Source organism: Schistocerca nitens, chromosome 10 (genome assembly GCF_023898315.1).
Source record: "Schistocerca nitens isolate TAMUIC-IGC-003100 chromosome 10, iqSchNite1.1, whole genome shotgun sequence".
Taxonomy (NCBI): domain Eukaryota; kingdom Metazoa; phylum Arthropoda; class Insecta; order Orthoptera; family Acrididae; genus Schistocerca; species Schistocerca nitens.
Window position 1 is genome coordinate 154,898,269 of NC_064623.1, and position 26,824 is coordinate 154,925,092.

The window sequence follows — 26,824 nt, forward strand, 5'->3', positions numbered from 1 at the left end:
AAATGCATGTACCAAGGGAGGTGAAACCTCCCAGCTGGTTAAAGTGAGCATTTCTCTTTGTTCAGGGTACGACTCGCAGATATGCCATGAAATTTAAACACGTCAGAAATTGTATCAAGAAACAGTCCCATCGAAATAGGAAAGCATTTCTTCTGCCATTTGCTGGATGGAGCAGCAGATTTAGGAGTGTTGCCTCCAGCACATGAAAATTTGTTTACTACTAATTTAGTGAGCAATCAAAATTATAAACTTAACCTTTAACTACCACATCTCCTATGAAGGCTGCTTTTAATAGCAATTAATTACATTTCCATTGTTCTGGGTATAATTTTGACATGCACAGTCTGTGCACATGCATGTGCACGCTAACCTGTCCTCTCACTGCTATTTCCATTTTTCAGATCCTCATTTCAGTCATTTTCCCACTGTTTATGTTGTTGTTAACTCTTCTTCGCTTGAAAATTGTATTTTAAAAAATAATTTCAACCACTATGGTTGTCTTACAATTTTGCAATATGTCCCTGCAGTCACACACTAAAACACGTTTTGTAAAATTTTTAACATGCATATCTTCCCTAGTAGTTTTTATTTCATATAATGAATTATGAACTCTTTATTGTTAGGTATTAGATGAGGGTAACTTTATTTTTCTGTTACATGTATGTTAGAATAGCTGCAGCCAACTTTTCAAAGTAAGCCTTGTCGGAAAAACTATGAAATCTGGTGCCAACAGATAGTAAGGAAATAACATTCCAGAATTAAAGACTGTGAATAACTAACATCCAATACAGATGCTCTGTAGTGCTCTTCATTACACTACCTTGTGCTATGCCTCTAAAAATTTTCCGCTCTTATGAGTTTTATTTGTGTGCACTTGTTATATCACTTGAAAGAGTCCCAATGACTGCTTGACTGTATGACATTAAATGAACACTGTTACAGTTCCACAAATTCTTCTTACTGTACTTGTTTGTGATAATTGTGTTCTGTATTTCTGCGGAGCTACCTTTCAAGGCACAGAGTCTCCCGTGGTAGACTCACTATTGGGGGCACTCCCCTGCGTGTAGTGGTGATATTGTAAGTACTGAATCGAGCAAGTTATTTGTTCTAGCTACTGTCTATATGAGCCACTAGGAAAACATTCTGCTCACCACTTCACTCTGCAGGCTACACAAGAGTCAACGCTACTACTACAACTAGCAAACTGCGAGCACGGGAGCCTGTCACCAGAGCGGTACGGCACAGTACGTTGCAGTACTATGGGCCGGCTGTCGGCCTGGCCGCTGCCGGTACCTGGGAGTCTGCGAGTGAGCAGGCAGCAGCTAGCGAGCCGGGCAGTGAGCGCCAGTCGTCGGCCAGCGGCAGTGGGGGCGGCTCCAGCGGGGGCAGCAACGGTGCCTGCTGGACGGCCATCTTGTACGACGCCTGCCTCAGCACCGGACCGTGGGCACGCGGTGTCCTCGGGACGAGTGGCTCCTGTATGCACACGATGTTTTTATTACTACATTTCTTCTCAGAAGCACTGTGGCACCTGGGTCTACCACAGGATAGTCCGTAAGTGTGGAAGCGCACTTCTAATACATAACAGGTGAATCAAAATAAATCTTATGTGAAGTAGTAAGAACTTGGAGAGGGGTAAAATGTGAGGCTATGTTACCAACATGCTGGCCATTTTGTGTGGTATTGGCTATTATCTGGTGTTTCCTACAGCCAACACTGCAGCACGAGGGTGCTGCCACATACAATTAAGCTGCTGCCAATGAGATGCAAGCATAGTTTGAACTTTCGTATACTAACCCCATTTTTATGTGTTTGTGAGATGACAAAAATTTACAAAAAAATGGTTCAAATGGCTCTGAGCACTATGGGACTTAACATCTATGGTCATCAGTCCCCTAGAACTTAGAACTACTTAAACCTAACTAACCTAAGGACATCACACAACACCCAGTCATCACAAGGCAGAGAAAATCCCTAACCCCGCCGGGAATCGAACCCGGGAACCCGGGTGCGGGAAGCGAGAACGCTACCGCACGACCACGAGCTGCGGACACTAAAATTTACAGACGACATTATCTCAATAGACATTGTATTGAAGAGTGACTGATTTATAAATCTTTTGTATACAGATATACCTCTACATTCAAAACTACAGTTTGCAACTGATGCTGCCACTACAACAACAAAGTTATGAATTTTTTTACTATTGATGTTAGATGTACAATACATTATTACCTCAATTCTCTGATCATGAACAGCATCTATTACTCCCTCCTGTATCCACTAAAGAGCCACACAGTGTGAGAGGAAGACGTAAAATTTTGGAAGCCACCACCTTGGATACAAATCATAATTATCAAATCGATAGATGGTTATGTGACATATCAAACTCATAGAGAATGCACAAAAAACAATGGTGCCTTTCATTGGAACATTCTCGTGTCACGACTACTGTTTTTTCATTACAGATCATGCCAAAGCTGATCACGTTAACGGAAGTATTGGAGCTTCTTGATAACAGGAGACAGAAGTACCCATGTTATCGCAGAAAATTTCAGCTGTTGCCACCTAGACATATCACCTATTACCCTCAGCACGACTGTGAAACTTCTCACAATATTCCATGAAACTTGCTCTGTCAAACTGGAAGCTGGGTTACTTAAAACAAGTAAGGATGAAGCAACATCAACCACCATTTTGCATCATTCTATAACAATCGGTAATAGGAAACTGGGGTCAGCTGTATACCGCTGACAGTTGATGCTAGTGTTCACATTCCAGTAAATGTACTGATAACAGACTTATAAGGTGCTGGACATCTTACAGCCTTTGTGTGTTATCGCCAGCACTTGCCTCATTGTGTAAAAAAATGCAACATAACTTGAGAGTCAATGAAGCTATGATCAAATTAAAAACACTGCTGTTTCTCTCACGTAATCCTCTACCTGTCTGATATGTCACATGACTCCTTTCCATTTAAAATTACGAACTGAATCCAAGATAGTGGCTTCCAATATGCCTGCCATTTGGTAATATAACCTCATACGTCTTTCCCATTTTCCATATCATGTTACTTGACTTAAATTTCTGTTTATCCACCTGTTTGTTTTAGATGTGCGATTAGGCACCTATGAACTATACTACTACTACTACTGCTACTACTACTACTACTGAGCGTAGGTCAGAAAGTAGCTACGAAACATTTTTCTAATATATTAGAACAATGTTACCAAATTTACCAAGACTTTTTTCATCATTATCATTATCACCCCCCCCCCCCCCCGCTCCTCTTTTCAAGCTCCATGATATTAGATTATACAGAAAAATTAAACAAAACCTCTTATTCGAATAGTAGCTGTTTTGCTGTTAATTTATATTGCCTACAATGATGGGTACAGTCCTGAACAGCTAAGTTACATAATGTATTAGTACCTTCAAGGAAAACAAAAGTTACGGCATTTAGGGCCAGTAGCCAATTCCCAGCAAAATATGAAGAAATGATCATAAAACAAATAGAGTAATCGGTTCAACTTCTTTGGTAATACTATACCATTTATGATAGAAATGGACATACAAAAGCAATTAGAAGGATGTAATAACACTAACAGAGAAATCTGTATAGCCTTCAGAACTAACGTAAGAAATAAAATAACTTCAGTTCTATAAAATTATGTCAGTACCGCCCATTGCATGTGGAAGTGAGCTGTGGATGTTAATAAAAAGAAATGAGCGAAGAATACAAGCATCAGAGATGTGATTCCTGAGAAGAGTAGCTGGCTGTACACTCTCCAACAGAAGGACGAATGCTGACATCAGATAAGAACTGGGAGTGAAAAGATTAAATGAGTACATTAAGGAATACAGGAACAACTGGAAGGACTATGTAACAAGAATGGAGGACGGGAGAGTACCAAAATTAATGATGAGTTACCATCCAGTGGGCAAAAAATGTTTAGGAAGGCCAAGGAAGAGATGGAAAGATGAAAATAATTTCAACCAACAGGGCATAAATAGGCAAATGGCTAAGACATGCAGGAAGAAGAAAAAGAATTTCCCACTGAAATGTTCACTATGACAGTGTGACACAGCTGTGATATTGTTACTGTTGTATGGAGAAACATGCTGCCTGCAACATAAAAGTCACTTCAAATTGCCAAAATCCCGCTAACCAGCCATTTATAAATGTCTTAGTGGTTCTGTCAAATTAAGTTCCATGTGTCTGAACAGGCACCACTGGGATTTGGATATGAGGTTTGAGAGATGAATGCTGACTTAATGCGTATCAGCTGTCCATTGAAATAGCCAGGAAAAAAAATCCATACAAAGTAACTGTGTCCACACTTTTCAAAATTATAGTCGAGATCGCACTATAGAATGAACACAAAGATATTTTTATTTTTGTTGTGCAGGTACCTAGGCTAAAGGCTTCTCCTCTGAATCGAGGCTGAACACACAGCCTCCAGTCTTTTAAGTGGTCGAAACAATAGGAAATCTGACAGTCGAGATCAAGACTAAATGGAAGATGTTCCAACACCTTGAAATGCATATTCTGTTATGCACAGAACAAAGACTGAACATGTCACTGAGATCTGGAATCAAGGGATGGATGAATGGATGGATGAATGAATGAATGGGCGGATGAATAAATGAACCAAGAAAAAATGCATAACCGAATGAATGATTTAAGCAGTTAATTAGCTGCAATACGAATGAATGAAGTAATGAATCATTTACTTGCAGAACAACTGAACAAATCAACCAATCATATGCAAAATGAACAGGTAAACAAATGAATAAACGAATCAATCAATCACTTGCAAAATAAATGAATGAGTCAGTTAGTCAATAGTAAGCTAATGAATGGATAAATAAATTAACTATGGAATGAATTACTGAATGTTCAAATAGGAAACAGAACACACGACCACGGGACTGGAAAAAAGACCACGGGACCGGAAAGAAGACCGCGGGACCGGAAAGAAGACCGCGGGACCGGAAAAAAGACCGCGGGACCGGAAAAAAGACCGCGGGACCGGAAAAAAGACCGCGGGACCGGAAAAAAGACCGCGGGACCGGAAAAAAGACCGCGGGACCGGAAAAAAGACCGCGGGACCGGAAAAAAGACCGCGGGACCGGAAAAAAGACCGCGGGACCGGAAAAAAGACCGCGGGACCGGAAAAAAGACCGCGGGACCGGAAAAAAGACCGCGGGACCGGAAAAAAGACCGCGGGACCGGAAAAAAGACCGCGGGACCGGAAAAAAGACCGCGGGACCGGAAAAAAGACCGCGGGACCGGAAAAAAGACCGCGGGACCGGAAAAAAGACCGCGGGACCGGAAAAAAGACCGCGGGACCGGAAAAAAGACCGCGGGACCGGAAAAAAGACCGCGGGACCGGAAAAAAGACCGCGGGACCGGAAAAAAGACCGCGGGACCGGAAAAAAGACCGCGGGACCGGAAAAAAGACCACGGGACCGGAAAAAAGACCACGGGACCCAGAAAAGACCACGGGACCCAGAAAAGACCACGGGACCCAGAAAAGACCACGGGACCCAGAAAAGACCACGGGACCCAGAAAAGACCACGGGACCCAGAAAAGACCACGGGACCGAACAAATACGGGATTGATTGAATGAATGAATGAACTGAAAGGAGAACTGAGTGACGGAAAGGAAATGAGACTGGAGTGAAGAAGGGATGAACAGACGAGGGCTGAAGATACGAAAGAAATGGCACCAAAAGAGTTTGGTGACATTATTATCCACTGGTGATTAGTAACACTACGTCGGATGAGTACTGGGTACTGGGTAGGCACTGACCTGGTGCTTGGCGTGCATGGTCTGCAGCAGGAGCCTGCGGGAGTGCAGGAGGCGCGAGGCGAGCAGCTGGTGCTGCAGCCCCTGGCCCTGCGCCTGCCCCTGGGAGGCGGCGGCCAGCCCCAGGCGCTCCCTGGCGGCGCGGTCGCGGTCCGCCCTGGGCAGCGGCTCTCTGTAGCGGCAGCGCAGCGCGCCGTGCAGCTCGGGCACGCCCCCGGCGCGCGCCGCCAGCCCCAGCGCCGCCCCCAGCGGGCCGCCGCCGCCCGCCACCAGCCCGCCGTCCGACGCGCGCCGCCCGTCGCGGAAGTCCCCGGGGCCGCCCCCGCCGCCTCCGGAGCCGCCGACCGCCGCCGCAGCCGCCGCTGCCGCCGCCGCCCCCTCGCAGCTGCCCGCCCCCGCCAGCTGCGGCAGACGGGGGCGTATCGCGAGAGCGGCTGCCGCCGGCACCAGGCCCGGGGGCGGAGTCGGCGACGCGGTGGGCCGCGGGGGCGGAGTCGACACGCCCCCGCACGCGACACCTGCCGCCGCTGCCGGCAGCCACACCTGAGGCCAAGTGGGCCGCAGCTATTAGCTACAACACCTACAACACGCCAGACCCACTCATAGCCCGCCGACGCCTCTGCTACGACACAGGTTACAACCCACCACCGCCAGCCGGCTGTCACAGCTACACCCGAACACTATGTACAGGGCGGTATCCAAAAGTACGAAAAATCTGAAGGTTGCGCGGAAAACGGTTAAGAGTAAATTTAAATACTGCCAGAAGACTCGCCATACAATGAGGTGACAAAAGTCACGGAATACCTCCTAATATCATGTTGGAACATTTGCCGGGTCTAGTACAAGAACTCGATACGGAAGTCCCCCGCCTCTATGGCCGTCCATAATTGCGAAAGTGCTGCTGGGACAGGATTTTGTGCAAAAACTGATTTCTCGATTATATCCCACACATGTTCCATGGGATTCATGTTAGGCGATCAGGACGACCAAATCATTCGCTCGAATTGTCCAAAATGTTCTTCAGCTGTGAACAATTGTGACCCAGTGACATGGCGCATCGTCGATTGAGCACGTGAAGTGCATGATGGCTGCAATAATATCGCACTCAGGGACTTAGGGTTCGTGGAGCGCGAAACCCACGAAATTGCACGCCACATGTGTAGAGCCGCGCGGTCAGGGGCGCCTTGCCACGGTTCCGGTTCGCGTCGGGAAATCCACTCGAAATATTTTCCAAATTTTCCTTCAGTTGCTCTGCCACAACAGCTGCTGAGCCAGGGGGCCTATAGAGACATCCAATTACCATGTTTGAGCCTGCTTTAACCGTGACCTTCACCCAAATTATTTCACATTTCGGATCTCCGTCAATTTCCTTCGATACTATTGCACTTTTTATCGCTATAAACACGACACCCCTTTCACTGTCCAGCCTGTCTCTGTGGTATACATTCCAATCTGAGTTTAGAGTTTCATTACTGTTTACATCTGGTTTCAGCCAGCTTTCTGTTCCTAGTACTATGTAGGCATTGTGACCGTTTATTAATGAGAGCAGTTCTGGGGCCTTTCTATAGATGATCCTGCAGTTTACTATTGCCACATTAATATTGTTATTCCATGTTGCGTTTTGCATACTACTACCTTGTCGCGTCTCAGGAGGCGTCTTGTAGGGCCTAGGGAGGGAATTCTCTAACCTAAAAAACCCACATGTGCACTCGACACGTACTCCGCTACCCTTGTAGCCGCTTCCTGCGTGTAGTGCACGCCTGACCTATTCAGGGGGGACCCTACATTTCTCCACCCGATAGCGGAGGTCGAGAAATTTGCACCCCGGATCTCAGCAGAATCGCCTGAGCCTCTGGTTTAAGCCTTCCACTCGGAGCCAAACCAGAGGACCGCAATCGGTTCTAGGAACGATACTACAAATAGCTCAAATTTCACCCTGCGAGCGAGGCTTTCCGCCTTCACCAACTCCGCCAACCTCCTGTATGAACTGAGGATGACCTCTGAACCCAGACGCCAGGAGTCATTGGTGCCGACAAGACCAACAATTTGCAGTAGGGCGCACCCAGTGCTCTCTATCGCCGCCGGCAGGGCCTCCTCCACATCTCGGATGAGACGGAGTGAACACTAGCCTTCTTCCCCGACCTTTCCGCTATTTCCCTACGGGGCTGCATCACCCGCCTAACGTTGGAGCTCCCAATCACTAATAAACCCCTCTCCCCGTGTGCCTGCTCGGACCTTGCTGAAGGCAAGGACATGCATTTGAACTGTCCTCCTCCCGAAAGCGAGCGCAGTGTGCTAACCACTGCGCGACCTCGCTCGGTAGTTAATGGACGGATGACGGAAAGTTCCAGTGGGCTGTCAACTAGCATCACAGTTGAAAACGTTCGGAACGTGAGGGATCTGAATCTGCAAGATCACTGACAAATTATCCAGGACCTCTGCAACACCTAGGGAATAAGTTACGATACATATGAACTTATTGTAGCAGGAAGTATGAGAAGTATTGCCATGAAGTGCGTGCTGCTTCACTGGAGATGAAAGTTATATTTATGGGCATGTTTTCAGAAAGGGACCAACAATGAAAGACTGCCAGGAAGTTTCATATCAGCGCACACTCCGCTGCAAAGTGAAAATCTCATTCTGGAATGAAAGACTACTCTTTCACCTCGGCCAAAAAGAGCTCACTACCCCTGGTGCGATTGTTCACAAAGTGTTCTGTCCAGGCCAACCAGTTATTAGAGTTTCATTGCGATTTTCTAAGACGTTTCAGGCAGAACATGAGGAGCAAAGGTACTCACCACACTTAGCTCCAGGCGACGTCTTCATATTCCCTAGAATGAACAATAGTTGGAGTGGTAAAGACCTGATACAGTGGACTCGTGGAGTGTGTGTGTGATTTAAAAAAAAAAATTATATATATATATATATATATATATATATATATATATATATATATATATATATATATATATATATATCCAGGACTTAGTTTTGAAACTGGCATAAACGTAAAGGATCTGAGTGATTACTCCCGAAGGGGTTAACTCGAAAGTGATGCTGCAATATAAGATATAGGTAAGACATAACTGTTGCAGTTATATTTCGAGAACTTTTGGATACCACACTCTGCACGAGGTCAATCACAGCAAGCACGGAACAAGATAAATGCACTCAAAGGTGTAGTATCCAGCGTCGCTGATGCTCCCACTGGAAACTGCGGTGAGAGACACTCAGATTCTGGAATTGCTCACCTTGCGTTAGAGCGGCTCCTACACGTAATAATATCGGGCAACATTTTGTTCTGTGCAATATCGTCAGATCAGTCCCGTATGCCAAAGTAATAAATGCACAATTTGTCGTCTTGTGTGAACCGAATTGTGAAATTGGATTCAAAAATCTGCAGAACGCACGTGCATTTCAGAATTATTGGAAATCTTTAGTGGTTTACCAGACTTATGTATAATCAAATCAATGGTGTGCAAAACTTAAGGACGAAAGCACCTTTCGCATGTTGTGTCATTGCCAAGTAGCAGACTGCAGCTCGACTAAACTTGGACCTTACAGAGAAGAAACTGCTACAGTGTAATAGAAAAGGTAACTGGGAGAAATAACCCTATGAGGCGAATTAATACGAACGTAGCGCCCACCCTCCGAAAATATCCGATTGTCTCGTCTCGTTTAGCCTTAAGTCGCGCAGTAAAGACCCATATGTCAGAGCTCCTGCTCTTCCGCTCGCTTGCGGCCAGTTAACAAATGGTTCAAATGGCTCTGAGCACTATGGGACTCAACTGCTGTGGTCATTAGTCCCCTAGAACTTAGAACTACTTAAACCTAACTAACCTAAGGACATCACACACATCCATGCCCGAGGCAGGATTCGAACCTGCGACCGTAGCAGTCGCACGGTTCCGGACTGCGCGCCTAGAACCGCGAGACCACCGCGGCCGGCCTGCGCCAGTTAACATATAGCGATGTTGGTTAAGGGGGTAAACCACTTTAGGAGGTTCAAAAAAATCCGAGTTTTTTATTGCGTAAATCGTTAGCTTAAATATCCAAGAACACGCTGTCAAAACTTCAAAGTGAAATTCGCATTCGTTTACATTTTATGAGCGTAGATGCGAGTGCACATCGGGTAAAGACTGGAAAAAGCAATTATGGCGGCATACTATCATATGTTTTCCACGGATGAAAATCCTCGACACAAGTATTGCCCAGAGGGAGAGGACAGCTGGTGCGAGTGGCAGAAACGAACAGCCCTTGGAATGGAACATGAACCGCACCCTTCTCCATTGCACCCCGACGTACAGAAGGAAATTCTTCCGATATATGAAAATTTATCAAGGGATGAATTACTGGAGAGATGTTTAGGTGGCCCCACACAAAATGCGAATGAAAGTTGTAATTCCACTATTTGGCGATCAGCTCCTAAACACTTGCTCTCCACACTAAAAGTCGTTGATTTGGCATCGTATTTAGCAGCGGGCTTATTCAATGAAGGAGATTCATCCCTTCTGATGGTCATGAACGAGGCAGGAATTGTAGTAGGCACGCACAGCTTCAATTATGCCGAACAAATGGATAACCAGCGCGTGAGCCGGCAGGAAGGTCGGAAGGCACTGCTGCCACTGCAAAACAAGGCCTGCGAGGAATGTTTCAAAGACTTTTTTAAACTGCGTGCAGTCAGAAAGTATAGAACCGATCATTATGAAAATTGATAGTACGATTCTTTATAAAGTTACGAGTTATATGAACCAACTTGTGAGATGATATCGTGATTTTAAGGTTATTTTTCTTTGCATAATTAGAGAAAAAAATCGTGAAAAGCGAAGTAAATTGTTCCAACGCCTACAAAAATTTTAATTGTCATTAGTTTCACCTGCATTGAGGTTCATATTCTTAGAAAATAAGTTATTAATGTAAGAAAAACCTTTTTGATTTCAGATAAAAATCGGAACGGCTACTCTGCACGCAATTGGAGAACTATACTCATAACCTTCAGCGGACATCACAGCGTAACTTTGTTATTTTTGCCTGAAACTATTCAAAAAAATTCACAAAAACTGTTCGGAATATGAATGAAATGACATTAAATTTTATTAAATTTTTAATTAATTGATCCCACCCAAAAAAAAAATCTCAAAAAATCACTGTCAAACAGCCTCCTAATGTGGTTTCCCCCCTTGTCCCTAGAAACACCAAGCACGGGCAAAAATTGCCCGTACATTTTTATTTTTTAAAAATGTCATGGCAAATATCCTATGTCTTTGGGTCTTTTTCTATTTGTCTGTTACCTTACAATACACTATGCTGTAGGTTTCTATGGTTACATTTTTATAACTGCAAGTACAAAACAGGAATTTTACGCCCAAGGGCACATTTTGCCCGGGGTTGGTACTCCATGCGACCATAATTCTTATTATCTTCCCTACAACCACCAAGCACGGGCAAAATTTTCTTTCTTTTATTCTGTTGTCAACCTCGAACATGAGTTTTACAGTGGTTTGTTGAGCGTCTAATTGTTGAGTTTCACTTTCATTGTTGATTTTAGACTTGCCATTATTACTATTAGCAGTTTGTCACGGTAGAGGGACGCCTTTATTGTAAAGCAGATTTTCTAAGATGAGTTATAGAGGCTTGAACGACGCAGAAGTTCTTGCAGAACTGTTACTCGACGACGAATTATCAGATTTAAGTGATTTTGAGTCAGATCATACAGAAGTAGAAAAGGATTCCATTCAAGAAGCAGAGGACAATGAAGAAGAAACAAACCATGCAGATAACGCTCCAAATAGATATGATACACGTTCTCGCAGAATGTATCTTGCAGAAGCTCCGAGACATAGTAAAATGGATTTTGGTAACATGGTCCGTGAACGTCAAGGAATAACCAGTGCTGCGAAAGTAACAAGCATATGTGAATCATTTTAAAAAAAATTCACTCCTGAATTAGTACGAAAATACGTGACCATACAAATGAAGAAGCTGAAAGAGAAAAAGTATCTCCCGATAGCGATTCTGAAATATATTCATTGCTGGGAATTTTAATTCTAATGGGAGTTTACCAGGACACCAATATTTCTTTATCTGATAAATGGTCAAATTTATAGGGAAGAGCTATTTATAGAGGAGGTATGAGTAAGAAAAGAGCATATCAGCTATTGAAAATTCTTCGCTTTGATGTTAAAGCAGCAGGACAGAAAAATGTGTACGCGACAAATTTGCGACGCCGCGTGAAGTATTTGAAGTATTGAATGGAATATTCCCACGGTACTTCAGAAGTGGACCTGACACTACAATTGATGAAATGTTGTGTCTTTTCAGAGGTCGTTGTCCTTTCAAAGTTTTCTTCAAAGACAAACCTGGAAAATATGGAATATTAGTCAGAATGCTTTGTAGTGCAACTGAACGATACATAATAAAACTGGAAGTGTATGCTGGAAAAGACAGAAGACCTGCCTGTGAACGAGGTCCTCTTGAGATTGTGAAGAGACTGGTGGAGCCAATAAAGAATATAGGCTACAATGTCACAACTGACCGCTTCTACACTTCTGTGGAGTTGGCGGACATTCTCTATCAAGGCTACAAACTTAAATTGGTTGGGACACTCAAATCAAACAGAAAACATGTACCTCAGGAACTTAAGACGATAGCAGGCAGAGAGCTGTATTCCTCCAAATTCGCATTCACAGACCCATCTTCTAAGAAGCCACCAGTAAAAATTGTCTCTTACATCACAAAGGAAAAACCAAAGAAAAATCTGTTGTTGTCTACACAACACCGTAATGCAGGAGTAGAAGTTCATACACCAAAACAGAAAGCACACATAAACCTGTACTATAATTCCACTAAGGGGGGAGTGGATGCCGTAGATCAAATGGTTAGGACATATTCTACAAAAAGGGGTACGAGAAGATGGCCACTGTCAATGTTCTACAGCCTACTTGATATAGCTGCAGTTAACTCATACACACTGTTCAAGATGAATGCGCCTAAGTGGAATGAAGGGAAACCAAACGCCAGAAAAATGTATCTCCATGAATTAGGCCACTAACTTTTGAAACCATACGTAGAAGAGCGAGCCATGGATTTGAAAGGACTCCAGTTGCCTACACTCCTGGAAATGGAAAAAAGAACACATTGACACCGGTGTGTCAGACCCACCATACTTGCTCCGGACACTGCGAGAGGGCTGTACAAGCAATGATCACAACGCACGGCACAGCGGACACACCAGGAACCGCGGTGTTGGCCGTCGAATGGCGCTAGCTGCGCGGCATTTGTGCACCGCCGCCGTCAGTGTCAGCCAGTTTGCCGTGGCATACGGAGCTCCATCGCAGGCTTTAACACTGGTAGCATGCCGCGACAGCGTGGACGTGAACCGTATGTGCAGTTGACGGACTTTGAGCGAGGGCGTATAGTGGGCATGCGGGAGGCCGGGTGGACGTACCGCCGAATTGCTCAACACGTGGGGCGTGAGGTCTCCACAGTACATCGATGTTGTCGCCAGTGGTCGGCGGAAGGTGCACGTGCCCGTCGACCTGGGACCGGACCGCAGCGACGCACGGATGCACGCCAAGACCGTAGGATCCTAGGCAGTGCCGTAGGGGACCGCACCGCCACTTCCCAGCAAATTAGGGACACTGTTGCTCCTGGGGTATCGGCGAGGACCATTCGCAACCGTCTCCATGAAGCTGGGCTACGGTCCCGCACACCGTTAGGCCGTCTTCCGCTCACGCCCCAACATCGTGCAGCCCGCCTCCAGTGGTGTCGCGACAGGCGTGAATGGAGGGACGAATGGAAACGTGTCGTCTTCAGCGATGAGAGTCGCTTCTGCCTTGGTGCCAATGATGGTCATATGCGTGTTTGGCGCCGTGCAGGTGAGCGCCACAATCAGGACTGCATACGACCGAGGCACACGGGGCCAACACCCGGCATCATGGTGTGGGGAGCGATCTCCTACACTGGCCGTACACCACTGGTGATCGTCGAGGGGACACTGAATAGTGCACGGTACATCCAAACCGTCATCGAACCCATCGTTCTACCATTCCTAGACCGGCAAGGGAACTTGCTGTTCCAACAGGGCAATGCACGTCCGCATGTATCCCGTGCCACCCAACGTGCTCTAGAAGGTGTAAGTCAACTACCCTGGCCAGCAAGATCTCCGGATCTGTCCCCCATTGAGCATGTTTGGGACTGGATGAAGCGTCGTCTCACGCGGTCTGCACGTCCAGCACGAACGCTGGTCCAACTGAGGCGCCAGGTGGAAATGGCATGGCAAGCCGTTCCACAGGACTACATCCAGCATCTCTACGATCGTCTCCATGGGAGAATAGCAGCCTGCATTGCTGCGAAAGGTGGATATACACTGTACTAGTGCCGACATTGTGCATGCTCTGTTGCCTGTGTCTATGTGCCTGTGGTTCTGTCAGTGTGATCATGTGATGTATCTGACCCCAGGAATGTGTCAATAAAGTTCCCCCTTCTTGGGACAATGAATTCACGGTATTCTTATTTCAATTTCCAGGAGTGTATTATTTGCGCGATATGAGACATCCTAGGAAAGAAACTAGAGGTAAACAAAATTGATGCAAATGAAGAACCAACTAGGAAAGCAAGGTGCTACTTATGCTTGAAGAATGCAGGTAACTAGAGAGCGAGAGACAACATCACAAAAACCAAGTTAACATGTGAAAGCTGTGAACGCCATCTGTGTAAGACTCATTCAGAATCAACCATTTTGTGTGCAGGAGGTAAATGTCGTCTGTAAGTGAAAATATTCTCTCCAAGTGAAAAGTGTATTCCGAGAGTTTTCAATGTACAATAACATGTATTTTAGCAAGTGTTTTCATTTCTGTTTTCGAAACTCTCTCTCAATGACAAAGCTGTATTATTCAGTTAATAGAGCAAATAGTGCATAGAAACTTTAGACAGCCTTTGTATCAATTACAAACATTCTTATCTTGTTTATACAAACATTCATTGACCAAGATTTGACCGTTCTTGGTTTTTATATTCACCCTATGAGCGTAAAAAAAATTAAACTTTAAATTATGTTGTCACTATTTCCTGTTAAACTAATATCTCAATGGAAACAGAATTACACAAAATAAATACGTATTACAACAAATTACAAGATTTACAACTTATTGTAACACGGGCAAAATTTGCCCTTGGTTGGTGCTCCGTTTCTAGGGTTAAGGGACACACGCCACCAACGCTGCAAGGCGAACACTGGGATGCGTAAAGCCGTCGGCACACGGACCGTGCTGTCGAACGTTAACGTTGAGCGTGCGAAGTTCAACGTGCTGCTGACCGCTCAGGAACGATGCGACTTGTGCACACGGTACGTGGGCCCCAACGTGGTATACGCGATCGCAACGCACTCCAGCGACAGTTGAGGCATGTTTCTAGTTCGTAAATCACACTGTTTACTCAACGGGTGCGCATAATTCCCACGTTAGCTCTATTAAAACGCACATTTTTTTCCATCGTCCACGAAAAGGAAAGTACCATGTCCAATCAGTAAGGACACAGGCTTATAAAAGTTCCGTTACAAACAGTGCGTTACAAATTTGGAATACTTCTCCGCATAAGATAAACATTATTTCATGATTCCCACATTTTAGTAAAACTCCAAGGTCAGTCTTACTTGATCACTGTTCCTACCCAGTAGCAGAATCTTTGCAACATGTGAATTACGAAGCGTAAAAGAAGAAGGAGTAAAATATCTTTAAACAAGTAGCGCAAGCTGCCCTTTAGATTAAGCCAATCGAACAAAGTCACCCCCCAAAAAAAGGTGAACTTGTATTTACATAATATCAAATATTATAGTCTACACTTGTATTAAACTAATAATAAAGTATCGGAACCTAATAAAAACGCAAATGTTAAGAAAAAAAAAATTGGTTGTGTCAGGACGCGAACCACCGCCCCAACAAAAAGAACTCATTACAGGGCACTGACGCTCTTCATTACGCTAAACCAACGTCTGACAACATGCCACTAATCATAGTGTCTTCACGCTTGCTAAAAACATTAATCGTAGATATGTTACTAACTGAAATTTAATTATAACAAATTGTACCAAGAACAATGCGTTTTGGGTGGATCTTCAGTGTGTCGCTGCCTTCAAATAGCCTACTCTCATTATACGAAAGTTACAATAATTCTTTTGCCACGAATATGATCTTTCTCATTATTTTATTGGAACGAATCACACAGTTAACAAAGGGTTTTGCAGTGATACTCAATTTGCTGGTGCTCGGAACGGCATATATACGTATAGACTTGAAATGAATGCCAATATGGCGCATCACAACTCTGTTCTGAAGGGAGACGGCGTGCTTGTGACGTAGGTGGCGTTGTGCCATGTCATTGGTCAACGCTCAGACGCACGCTCAGAATATCTGACATGCCAGATATTCCTCTGCACGTTCGGAAAGACTCCCGAGCGTGCTATTCCATGCTGTGACGTCAGAAACTCGGCACGCTCAACGCTCAGATGCACGGCCCGTGTGCCGACAGCTTAAGGCGCGGCTGTACACCACCGCCCGCCAGCCCCAGCGACCCACTGTTCTACTGTGCTTGGGCTCGCGCCGGCACTCACCTCGAGCGCGGAGCCGTCGCGGCTGTAGCTGCAGGAGGGCAGGCTGGAGGCGAGGTCGAGCCCGGAGCCCTCGAAGACGGCGGAGCAGCCCGAGTCGCAGCTGAGGTGCTGGCTCAGGCTCTTGTTGCAGCTGGAGGACGACGCGCTGCCGTAGCCGCCCTCCGCCTCCACCTCCACCCCCTCGTCCGCCGACACGCTCGACAGGTGCCGCGTCGGGAGGCGCCTGCCAACGGGTCACATCCAGAAAGAAAGAAAGGAAGGAAGGAAGAGAAAAAAAAGAAACGGAAACAAAGAGAGGACAAGGAAAGGAAGCAAAGGCAGGAAAGGAAACGTAAATTACGGGAATACTGATGCAAGTTCGTAAATATACACTCCTGGAAATGGAAAAAAGAACACATTGACACCGGTGTGTCAGACCCACCATACTTGCTCCGGACACTGCGAGAGGGCTGTACAAGCAATGATCACACGCACGGCACAGCGGACACACCAGGAACCGCGGTGTTGGCCGTCGAATGGCGCTAGCTGCGCAGCATTTGTGCACCGCCGCCGTCAGTGTCAGCCAGTTTGCCGTGGCATACGGAGCTCCATCGCAGTCTTTAACACTGGTAGCATGCCGCGACAGCGTGGACGTGAACCGTATGTGCAGTTGACGGACTTTGAGCGAGGGCGTATAGTGGGCATGCGGGAGGCCGGGTGGACGTACCGCCGAATTGCTCAACACGTGGGGCGTGAGGTCTCCACAGTACATCGATGTTGTCGCCAGTGGTCGGCGGAAGGTGCACGTGCCCGTCGACCTGGGACCGGACCGCAGCGACGCACGGATGCACGCCAAGACCGTAGGATCCTACGCAGTGCCGTAGGGGACCGCACCGCCACTTCCCAGCAAATTACGGACACTGTTGCTCCTGGGGTATCGGCGAGGACCATTCGCAACCGTCTCCATGAAGCTGGGCTACGGTCCCGCACACCGTTAGGCCGTCTTCCGCTCACGCCCCAACGTCGTGCAGCCCGCCTCCAGTGGTGTCGCGACAGGCGTGAATGGAGGGACGAATGGAGACGTGTCGTCTTCAGCGATGAGAGTCGCATCTGCCTTGGTGCCAATGATGGTCGTATGCGTGTTTGGCGCCGTGCAGGTGAGCGCCACAATCAGGACTGCATACGACCGAGGCACACAGGGCCAACACCCGGCATCATGGTGTGGGGAGCGATCTCCTACACTGGCCGTACACCACTGGTGATCGTCGAGGGGACACTGAATAGTGCACGGTACATCCAAACCGTCATCGAACCCATCGTTCTACCATTCCTAGACCGGCAAGGGAACTTGCTGTTCCAACAGGACAATGCACGTCCGCATGTATCCCGTGCCACCCAACGTGCTCTAGAAGGTGTAAGTCAACTACCCTGGCCAGCAAGATCTCCGGATCTGTCCCCCATTGAGCACGTTTGGGACTGGATGAAGCGTCGTCTCACGCGGTCTGCACGTCCAGCACGAACGCTGGTCCAACTGAGGCGCCAGGTGGAAATGGCATGGCAAGCCGTTCCACAGGACTACATCCAGCATCTCTACGATCGTCTCCATGGGAGAATAGCAGCCTGCATTGCTGCGAAAGGTGGATATACACTGTACTAGTGCCGACATTGTGCATGCTCTGTTGCCTTTGTCTATGTGCCTGTGGTTCTGTCAGTGTGATCATGTGATGTATCTGACCCCAGGACTGTGTCAATAAAGTTTCCCCTTCCTGGGACAATGAATTCACGGTGTTCTTATTTCAATTTCCAGGAGTGTAGAAAAAAAATGGTTCAAATGGCTGAGCACTATGGGACTCAACATCTTAGGTCATAAGTCCCCTAGAACTTAGAACTACTTAAACCTAACTAACCTAAGGACATCACACACACCCATGCCCGAGGCAGGATTCGAACCTGCGACCGTAGCAGTCCCGCGGTTCCGGACTGCAGCGCCAGAACCGCTAGACCACCGCGGCCGGCGTAAATATAGAAAGACGGGAAGGAAGAAAAATACAACAAACAAAAGAAAAGATAATACACTATGAGATCAAAAGTATCCAGATTCCTGGCTGAAAATGAGTTACAAGTTCGTCGCGCCCTCCACACGTAACGCTGAAATTCAATATCGTGTTGGCCCACCTTTAGCCTCGATGACAGCTTCCACTCTCGCAGGCATACGTTCTGTCAAATGCTGGAAGGTTTCTTGGGGAATGACAGCCCATTCTTCACGGAGTACTGCACTAAGAGGTTTCGATGTCAGTCGGTGAATCCTGGTACGAAGTCGGCGTTCCAAAATCCCAAAGGTGTTCTATAGGATTCAGACCAGTCCATTACAGGGATGTTATTGTCGTGTAACCACTCCGCCACAGGCCGTGCGTTATGAGCACGTGCTCGATCGTGTTGAAAGATGCAATCGCCATCCCCGAATTGCTCTTCAACGGTGGGAAGCAAGAAGGTGCTTAAAATATCAATGAAGGCCTATGCTGTGATAGTGCCACGCTAAACAATGGGTGCAAGCCCCCGCCATGAAAACCACGATCACACCATAACACCACCGCCTCCGAATTTTACTGTTGGCACTACACACGCTGGCGGATGACGCTCACCGGGCATCCGCCATACTCACACACTGCCATCGGATCGCCACATTGCGTGCCGCGATTCGTCACTCCACAAACGTGTTTCTACTGTTCAGTCGTCCAATGTTTACGCACTTTGCATCAAGCGAGGAGTTGTTTGGCATTTACCGGCAAGATGTGTGACGTATGAGCAGCCACTCGACCATGAAATCAAAGTTTTCTCACCTCTCCCCCCCCCCCCCCCACCCGCTAACTTTCATACTACTTACAATGGATCCTGGTGTAGTATGGAATTCCTGTGTGATGGTCTGGATAGATGTCTGCCTATTACACATTACGACCTTCTTCTGTTCAAAAACGGCTCTGAGCACTATGCGACTTAACTTCTGAGGTCATCAGTCGCCTAGAACTCAGAACTAATTAAACCTAACTAACCTAAGGACATCACACACATCCATGCCCGACGCAGGATTCGAACCTGCGACCGTAGCGGTCGCTCGGTTCCAGACTGTAGCGCCTAGAACCGCACGTCCACTCCGGCTGGCCCCTCATCAGTCAACAGACGAAGTCGGCCTGTACACTTTTGTGCTGTACGTCTCCCTTCACGTTTCCACATCACTATCACATCCGAAACAGTTCACCTAGGTATGTTTAGGAGTGTGGAAATCTCGCGTACAGACGTATGACGCTAGTCACACCCTATCACCTGACCACGTTCGAAGTCTGTGAGTTCCGCGGAGCGTCCCATCGCTTCCCGCGCCCGGGTTCGATTCCCGGCGGGGTCAGGGATTTTCTCTGCCTCGTGATGACTGGGTGTTGTGTGATGTCCTTAGGTTAGTTAGGTTTAAGTAGTTCTAAGTTCTAGGGGACTGATGACCATAGATGTTAAGTCCCATAGTGCTCAGAGCCATTTTTTTTGGAGCGTCCCATTCTGCTCTCTCACGATGTCTAATGATTACTGAGGTCGGTGGTATGGAGTACCTGCCAGTAGGTGGCAGTACAATGCATTCAACATGAAAAAGTATGTTTTTGGGGGTGCCCGGATACTTTCGATCACGTAGTGTATATGGAATAAAAACAGCCACCAGTTGCAGAAGGTGGTAGTCAAAAGCTCTTGACCTACGTTTCAACCCCTATAAATGGGCCTGCTTCAAAAGTCTTATACCCTATAAATCACTACAACAGATAAATGCAATGTTCAAAAAAATAGGATTTTATAAAAACACAACATACGTACAGGAGGAGGTTGTTACAGTACGAAATAAAAATACAAGTGGACGTATTTGAAAACCAATTTCTGTTCGATTAATGAATTTAAACGTAGTCGGGCAAACACCGAAGACGAACTGCGAGCTGGCGGTCTAGTTGAGGTCACCACAAAGGAAACCACTGACAACATCCGTGGTAATGTAAGACCGCCGAATAAAAATTCATGAGATTGTTGAGACTGTAGGAATTTCAACTGAGCGAGTACATAATATCCTGCACGGAAAACTGGGGACTGATGACCATAGATGTTAAGTCCCATAGTGCTCAGAGCCATTTTTTTGGAGCGTCCCTTTCTGCTCTCTCACGATTGCTCGTAGTCGATCAAAAGTGCATCCGGCACAATATTTTAACATGTATGGCGATGTTTAATCTCAACCCACAATGCTTTTGCGTCGACTTGTGACTTTTGATGAAACATGGAGCCATCATTACTCACAAGAGTCCAACCCGTAGTCAAAACAACGGACAACCGGTGAAAGTGTGCCGCAGAAGACAAAGATCATTTTTCCAGCTGGTAACGTGATGGTCAGTGTTTTATGGGATTCCCAAGGAGCAATTCTGATACAGTCCTTGGAAAAAGGCAGTGCAGTAACTAAACCCTATTATGCTACATCGCTGGATCATTTGAGACGTGCGTTGGCTGGAAAAAGGCCAACGCAAAAAAGTGCTCTTTCACCGGGATCATGGACTATCCCATACATAGCGATAACAATGGCGAAACGGCGTGAACTGGACTTGGAAATGATTCCTCATCCGCCCTATTCACCAGACGTAGCTCCCAGTGACTTATTCTTGTTCCCTAACTTGAAACTATGGTTTTCTGGGAAGAAATTTTCGGTAAATGAAGAAGTAACAGTTGCTGTCAACGAGTATTTTTCAGTTTGACAGAACTTATTTTTCCGTTGGACTGAAAAGCCGGAGGTTCGCTGGACCAAATGCATATTCCTTAAAGGAAACTATGACGAGAAGTAAGATGAGTTGACTACGAAGTCTTTCGCGACGGAGTCCTTGCATAAAAAGTTCTCGGTTTACTTGCCGCGTCAAATTTGGATAAAATCTCAAACTTGACGCGGCAAGTAAACCGAGAATTTTTTATGCAAGTAAGATGAGTTGTTTGCAAAACAAACAGTTTTGCTGTTTTTTAGCAGACTACCACTGCTTACGGTGTACATGCCGACAGGAAGCGGTTGGCACGAGAAATGAACAGATAAACACCACATGTTTATCTGTTTTGGACTGCCTTAACAGATACGACGTGTTAATGGCCTAAGAACGTTTATCACTGTACGTCATAATGGCATAAAAGCCGAAATCTGGATGTACAGAAGGCAAATAGAGTAATACACAGTTAAGTGACGGCTTAGTCTTTCAAAAAATGTTGCATAACTCTGGCTCGACACGGCCAAAAACTTCGTGGTGGACAGCACCAAACCAGTGAATAAGGGGTCCCACACTAGCGATCATGACTCAAGAATTGGTGCAACGAGAATACTTTCGCGAGACCTTTGTGGGTGATTTTCCATTTCTTATGATTCTTCCAGCCAATCTAGGCATGGCAACCATCTTTCCCACGGCTACATATAGGAGACACCAGCCTGCTGGCAAGGGAAGCGTCCCATCTCTCCCCCTCAGATTTAGTCGTAGAATGGACCAGTGGACAGCCCGTGAAAAACTGAACGCAGATCAAGGATGAAAACCGGGAGAAGGTGTACTGAACTGTGGAAAAATAAGAAAAATAGAAACAATAAACGGTCCAAGCTCGAGATGTGCAACATGGCGCGAATATGTGTACGACCTATTCTTGAGTACTGCTCGAGCGTTTGGGATCGGGAGGACACACAAGCAATTCAGAGGCGGGCTGCTAGATTTGTTACTGGTAGGTTTGATCATCACGCGAGTGTTACGGAAATGCTTCAGGAACTCGGGTGGGAGTCTCTAGAGGAAAGGAGCCGCTCTTTTCGTGAATCGCTACTGAGGAAATTTAGAGAACAGCACTTGAGGCTGACTGCTGTACAATTTTACTGCCGCCAACTTGTATTTCGCGAAAAGACCACAAAGATGAGAGAGATTATGGCTTGTAAAGAGGCATATAGGCAGTCATTTTTCCCTCGTTCTGTCTGGGAGTGGAACAGGGAGAGAAGATGCTAGTGGTACGAGGTATACCCTCCGCCACGCGGAGTATGTATGTAGACGTATGAGTAACCAATGCGTCGTGGTTGTGTGATCACTGCGTTGGACTATGAAATGGCAAATCCATGTTCAAATCTTCCTCGTATCCCTATTATTTTTCACAAAATTATGTGGTGCTACAGACCATTGTTGAAAATTACGTGGTGGTACAGACGAATGTTGGATATTAGGTGGACTGATAAAGTAAAGAATGGGGAGGTTCTGTGCACAATCGCCTGCCGCAGTGTCCGAGCGGATGTAGGCGCTACAGTCTGGAACCGCGCGACCGCTACGGTCGCAGGTTCGAATCCTGCCTCGGCCACGGATGTGTGTGATGTCCTTAGGCTAGTTAGGTTTAATTAGTTCTAAGTTCTAGGGGACTGATGACCTCAGAAGTTATGTCCCATCGTGCTCAGAGCCATTTGAACCACTTGTGCACAATCGGAGAGGAAAGGAATATGTGGAAAATACTAACAAGAAGACAGGACAGGATGACAGAGCATCTCTTAAGGCGTCAGAGAATGACTTCCATGGTACTGCACGGAACTGTACTGGGTAAAAACTGTAGAAGAAGACAGAGATTGGAATACATCCAGTGAATAATGAAGCGCGTATGTTCCAAGCGCTACTCTGAGATAAAGCGGTTAGCGCAGGATATGAATTCGTGGCTGGCCGCATCAAACCAGTCAAGAGATTGATGACACACAAAAAAAATCAGTTCGGTCATTGACGTGTCTGCTCCCGTTCTGTAGCTTTGGTAGTGTTTATGGAACATGAGTCTTGTGGTAACACTATTACTGTCTCAAGCAAATGTGATGAATAGTGAATGCATGCGAAATGCCATGCGAAATGCCACGTGTGCAGGTCACAAGAATGAAAACAACACATAAACGGGTGTGAACTACAAAGGAATTCAAGAGTCAAAACTTTCAAACCGGAACGCAATAGTCCTTACATTGGTAGAACAAATAGGAGTTCGTACACCTGGAGATCCCTTCGTTACACCTCGCTGTTGCAAACGGGGTTACACCATGACACAGGTACAAATCTGAATACAGCGAAGTACCCGGCCAGACGGTTCATAATTTTGTGGAAAAAAAAGTAGGACACGAGGGAGATTTGAACACTGTTCTCCCACTTCACAGTCCAAGACCGTGACCACACAATCATTACGCGATGGCTATTCATATTCTCTCGATGTTGCACATCTTCAGCTTGGACCGTTCACGGTTTCTATTTCTTCTTTTTTCACAGTTCAGTACAACACCTTCCCGGTTTCATGCTTGATTTGTGTTAATTTTTGAAGGGCTATCCACTGGGCAGTCTTACCACTAAATAGGAGCATTGGAACTTAAGGAGTGGCAACTATTTATTCACAACCGATACAAAAGAGTTACATGTTTGCACCTGTTACTGTCCTTCAAAGCAGTCACCAGCGTTGTGTATAACCTGTTGGCAGCTATGTGGAAGGTGTACTATTCCGTTAGCAGAGCATGGTCTGTTGATAGTACGAATGGAGCGGTCTACTGCCTGTCGAATCTCTGGAACAGTTCTGAAGCGAATGCCACTAAGTGGCTCCTCCATTTTCGGAATCAAATCAAAGTCACAAGGACTTAAGTCCGGGGAGTATGGTGCATTGTACAGTACAGGGTTATTACAAATGATTGAAGCGATTTCACAGCTCTACAATAACTTTATTATTTGAGATATTTTCACAATGCTTTGCACACACATACAAAAACTCAAAAAGTTTTTTTAGGCATTCACAAATGTTCGATATGTGCCCCTTTAGTGATTCGGCAGACATCAAGCCGATAATCAAGTTCCTCCCACACTCGGCGCAGCATGTCCCCATCAATGAGTTCGAAAGCATTGTTGATGCGAGCTCGCAGTTCTGGCACGTTTCTTAGTAGAGGAGGTTTAAACACAATCTTTCACATAACCCCACAGAAAGAAATCGCATGGGGTTAAGTCGGGAGAGCGTGGAGGCCATGACATGAATTGCTGATCATGATCTCCACCACGACCGATCCATCGGTTTTCCAATCTCCTGTTTAAGAAATGCCGAACATCATGATGGAAGTGCGGTGGAGCACCATCCTGTTGAAAGATGAAGTCGGCGCTGTCGGTCTCCAGTTGTGGCATGAGCCAATTTTCCAGCATGTCCAGATACACGTGTCCTGTAACGTTTTTTTCACAGAAGAAAAAGGGGCCGTAAACTTTAAACTGTGAGATTGCACAAAACACTTTAACTTTTGGTGAATTGCGAATTTGCTGCATGAATGCGTGAGGATTCTCTACCGCCCAGATTCGCACATTGTGTCTGTTCACTTCACCATTAAGAAAAAATGTTGCTTCATCACTGAAAACAAGTTTCGCACTGAACGCATCCTCTTCCATGAGCTGTTGCAACCGCACCGAAAATTCAAAGCGTTTGACTTTGTCATCGGGTGTCAGGGCTTGTGGCAATCGTAAACGGTAAGGCTTCTGCTTTAGCCTTTTCCGTAAGATTTTCCAAACCGTCGGCTGTGGTACGTTTAGCTTCCTGCTTGCTTTATTCGTCGACTTCGCGGGCTACGCGTGAAACTTGCCCGCACGCGTTCAACCGTTTCCGGCTCACTGCAGGCCGACCCGCTGATTTCCCCTTACAGAGGCACCCAGAAGCTTTAAACTGCGCATACCATCGCCGAATGGAGTTAGCAGTTGGTGGATCTTTGTTGAACTTCGTCCTGATGTGTCGTTGCACTGTTAAGACTGACTGATGTGAGTGCATTTCAAGCACGACATACGCTTTCTCGGCTCCTGTCGCCATTTTGTCTCACTGCGCTCTCGAGCGCTCTGGCGGCAGAAACCTCAAGTGCGGCTTCAGCCGAACAAAACTTTATCATTTTTTCTACGTATCTGTAGTGCGTCGTGACCATATGTCAATAAATGGAGCTACAGTGAATTTATGAAATCGCTTCAATCATTTGTAATAGCCCTGTACTTCCCAGTCCCATCGACCGAACAGAGCAGCCACAGCTTCCGCTGTATGCGGCCGCGCATTGTCGTGCAAAATGATGGGTGGATTGCGCAGAAAGTGTCGCCGCTTCCTTCGCAAAGCTGGCGGCAGGTGACGCTCCAAAAACGAACAGTAATACTGTGCACTGACGGTCTGCCGTGGAGGAACGTAATGGGTTAGTATAACGCCATCAGAGTCGTACACGAGAATCACCGTAACTTCAGACCGCTCCATTTGCACCATCAACAGAACAGGCTCTACTAAAGGTATACTACGCCTTCCACATCGCTGGCAGCGGGTTCTACAAAACCCTGGTGATTACTTTGAAGGACAGTAACGTGTGCTAACATGGAACACTTTTGTATCGGTTGTGAATAAACAGGGTGTTACAAAAAGGTACGGCCAAGCTTTCAGGAAACATTACTCACACACAAAGAAAGAAAGATGTTATGTGGACATGTGCCCGGAAACGCTTACTTTCCATGTTAGAGCTCATTTTATTACTTCTCTTCAAATCACATTAATCATGGAATGGAAACACACAGCAACAGAACGTGCCAGCGTGACTTCAAACACTTTGTTACAGGAAATGTTCAAAATGTCCTCCGTTACCGAGGATACATGCGTCCACCCTCCATCGCATGGAATCCCTGATGCGCTGATGCAGCCCTGGAGAATGGCGTATTGTATCACAGCCGTCCACAATACGACCACGAAGAGCCTCTACATTTGGTACGGGGGTTGAGTAGACAAGAGCTTTCAAATGGCCCCATAAATGAAAGTCAAGAGGTCAGAAGAGCGTGGAGGCCATGGAATTGGTCCGCCTCTACCAATCCATCGGCCACCGAATCTGTTGTTGAGAAGCGTACGAACACTTCGACTGAAATGTGCAGGAGCTCCATCGTGCATGAACCACATGTTGTGTCGTACTTGTAAAGGCACATGTTCTAGCAGCACAGGTAGAGTATCCCGTATGAAATCATGATAACGTGCTCCATTGAGCGTAGGTGGAAGAACATGGGGCGCAATCAAGACATCACCTACAATGCCTGCCCAAACGTTCACAGAACATCTGTGTTGATGACGTGATTGCACAATTGCGTGCGGATTCTCGTCAGCCCACGAATGTTGATTGTGAAAATTTATAATTTGATCACGTTGGAATGAAGCCTCATCCGTAAAGAGAACATTTGCACTGAAATGAGGATTGACACATTGTTGGATGAACCATTCGCAGAAGTGTACCCGTGGAGGCCAATCAGCTCCTGATAGTGCCTGCACACGCTGTACATGGTACGGAAACAACTGGTTCTCCCGTAGCACTCTCCATGCAGTGACGTGGTCAACGTTACCTTGTACAGCAGCAAC

General features: G+C 46.3%; 1 protein-coding gene across 1 annotated transcript in view; it reads right to left on the reverse strand.

Annotated features, from left to right (window-relative positions):
* Positions 1-26,824, reverse strand: part of LOC126209954 (serine/threonine-protein kinase MARK2-like) — a 549,374-nt gene that overhangs the window by 50,207 nt on the left and 472,343 nt on the right. Inside the window, exons 10-13 of the mRNA XM_049939069.1 lie at positions 16,424-16,646; positions 6,208-6,357; positions 5,818-6,015; positions 1,294-1,476 (exon numbers count right to left, since the gene is read on the reverse strand). Coding sequence (XP_049795026.1) covers positions 1,294-1,476; positions 5,818-6,015; positions 6,208-6,357; positions 16,424-16,646 — 754 coding nt within the window. The remainder of the gene's footprint in view (positions 1-1,293; positions 1,477-5,817; positions 6,016-6,207; positions 6,358-16,423; positions 16,647-26,824) is intronic.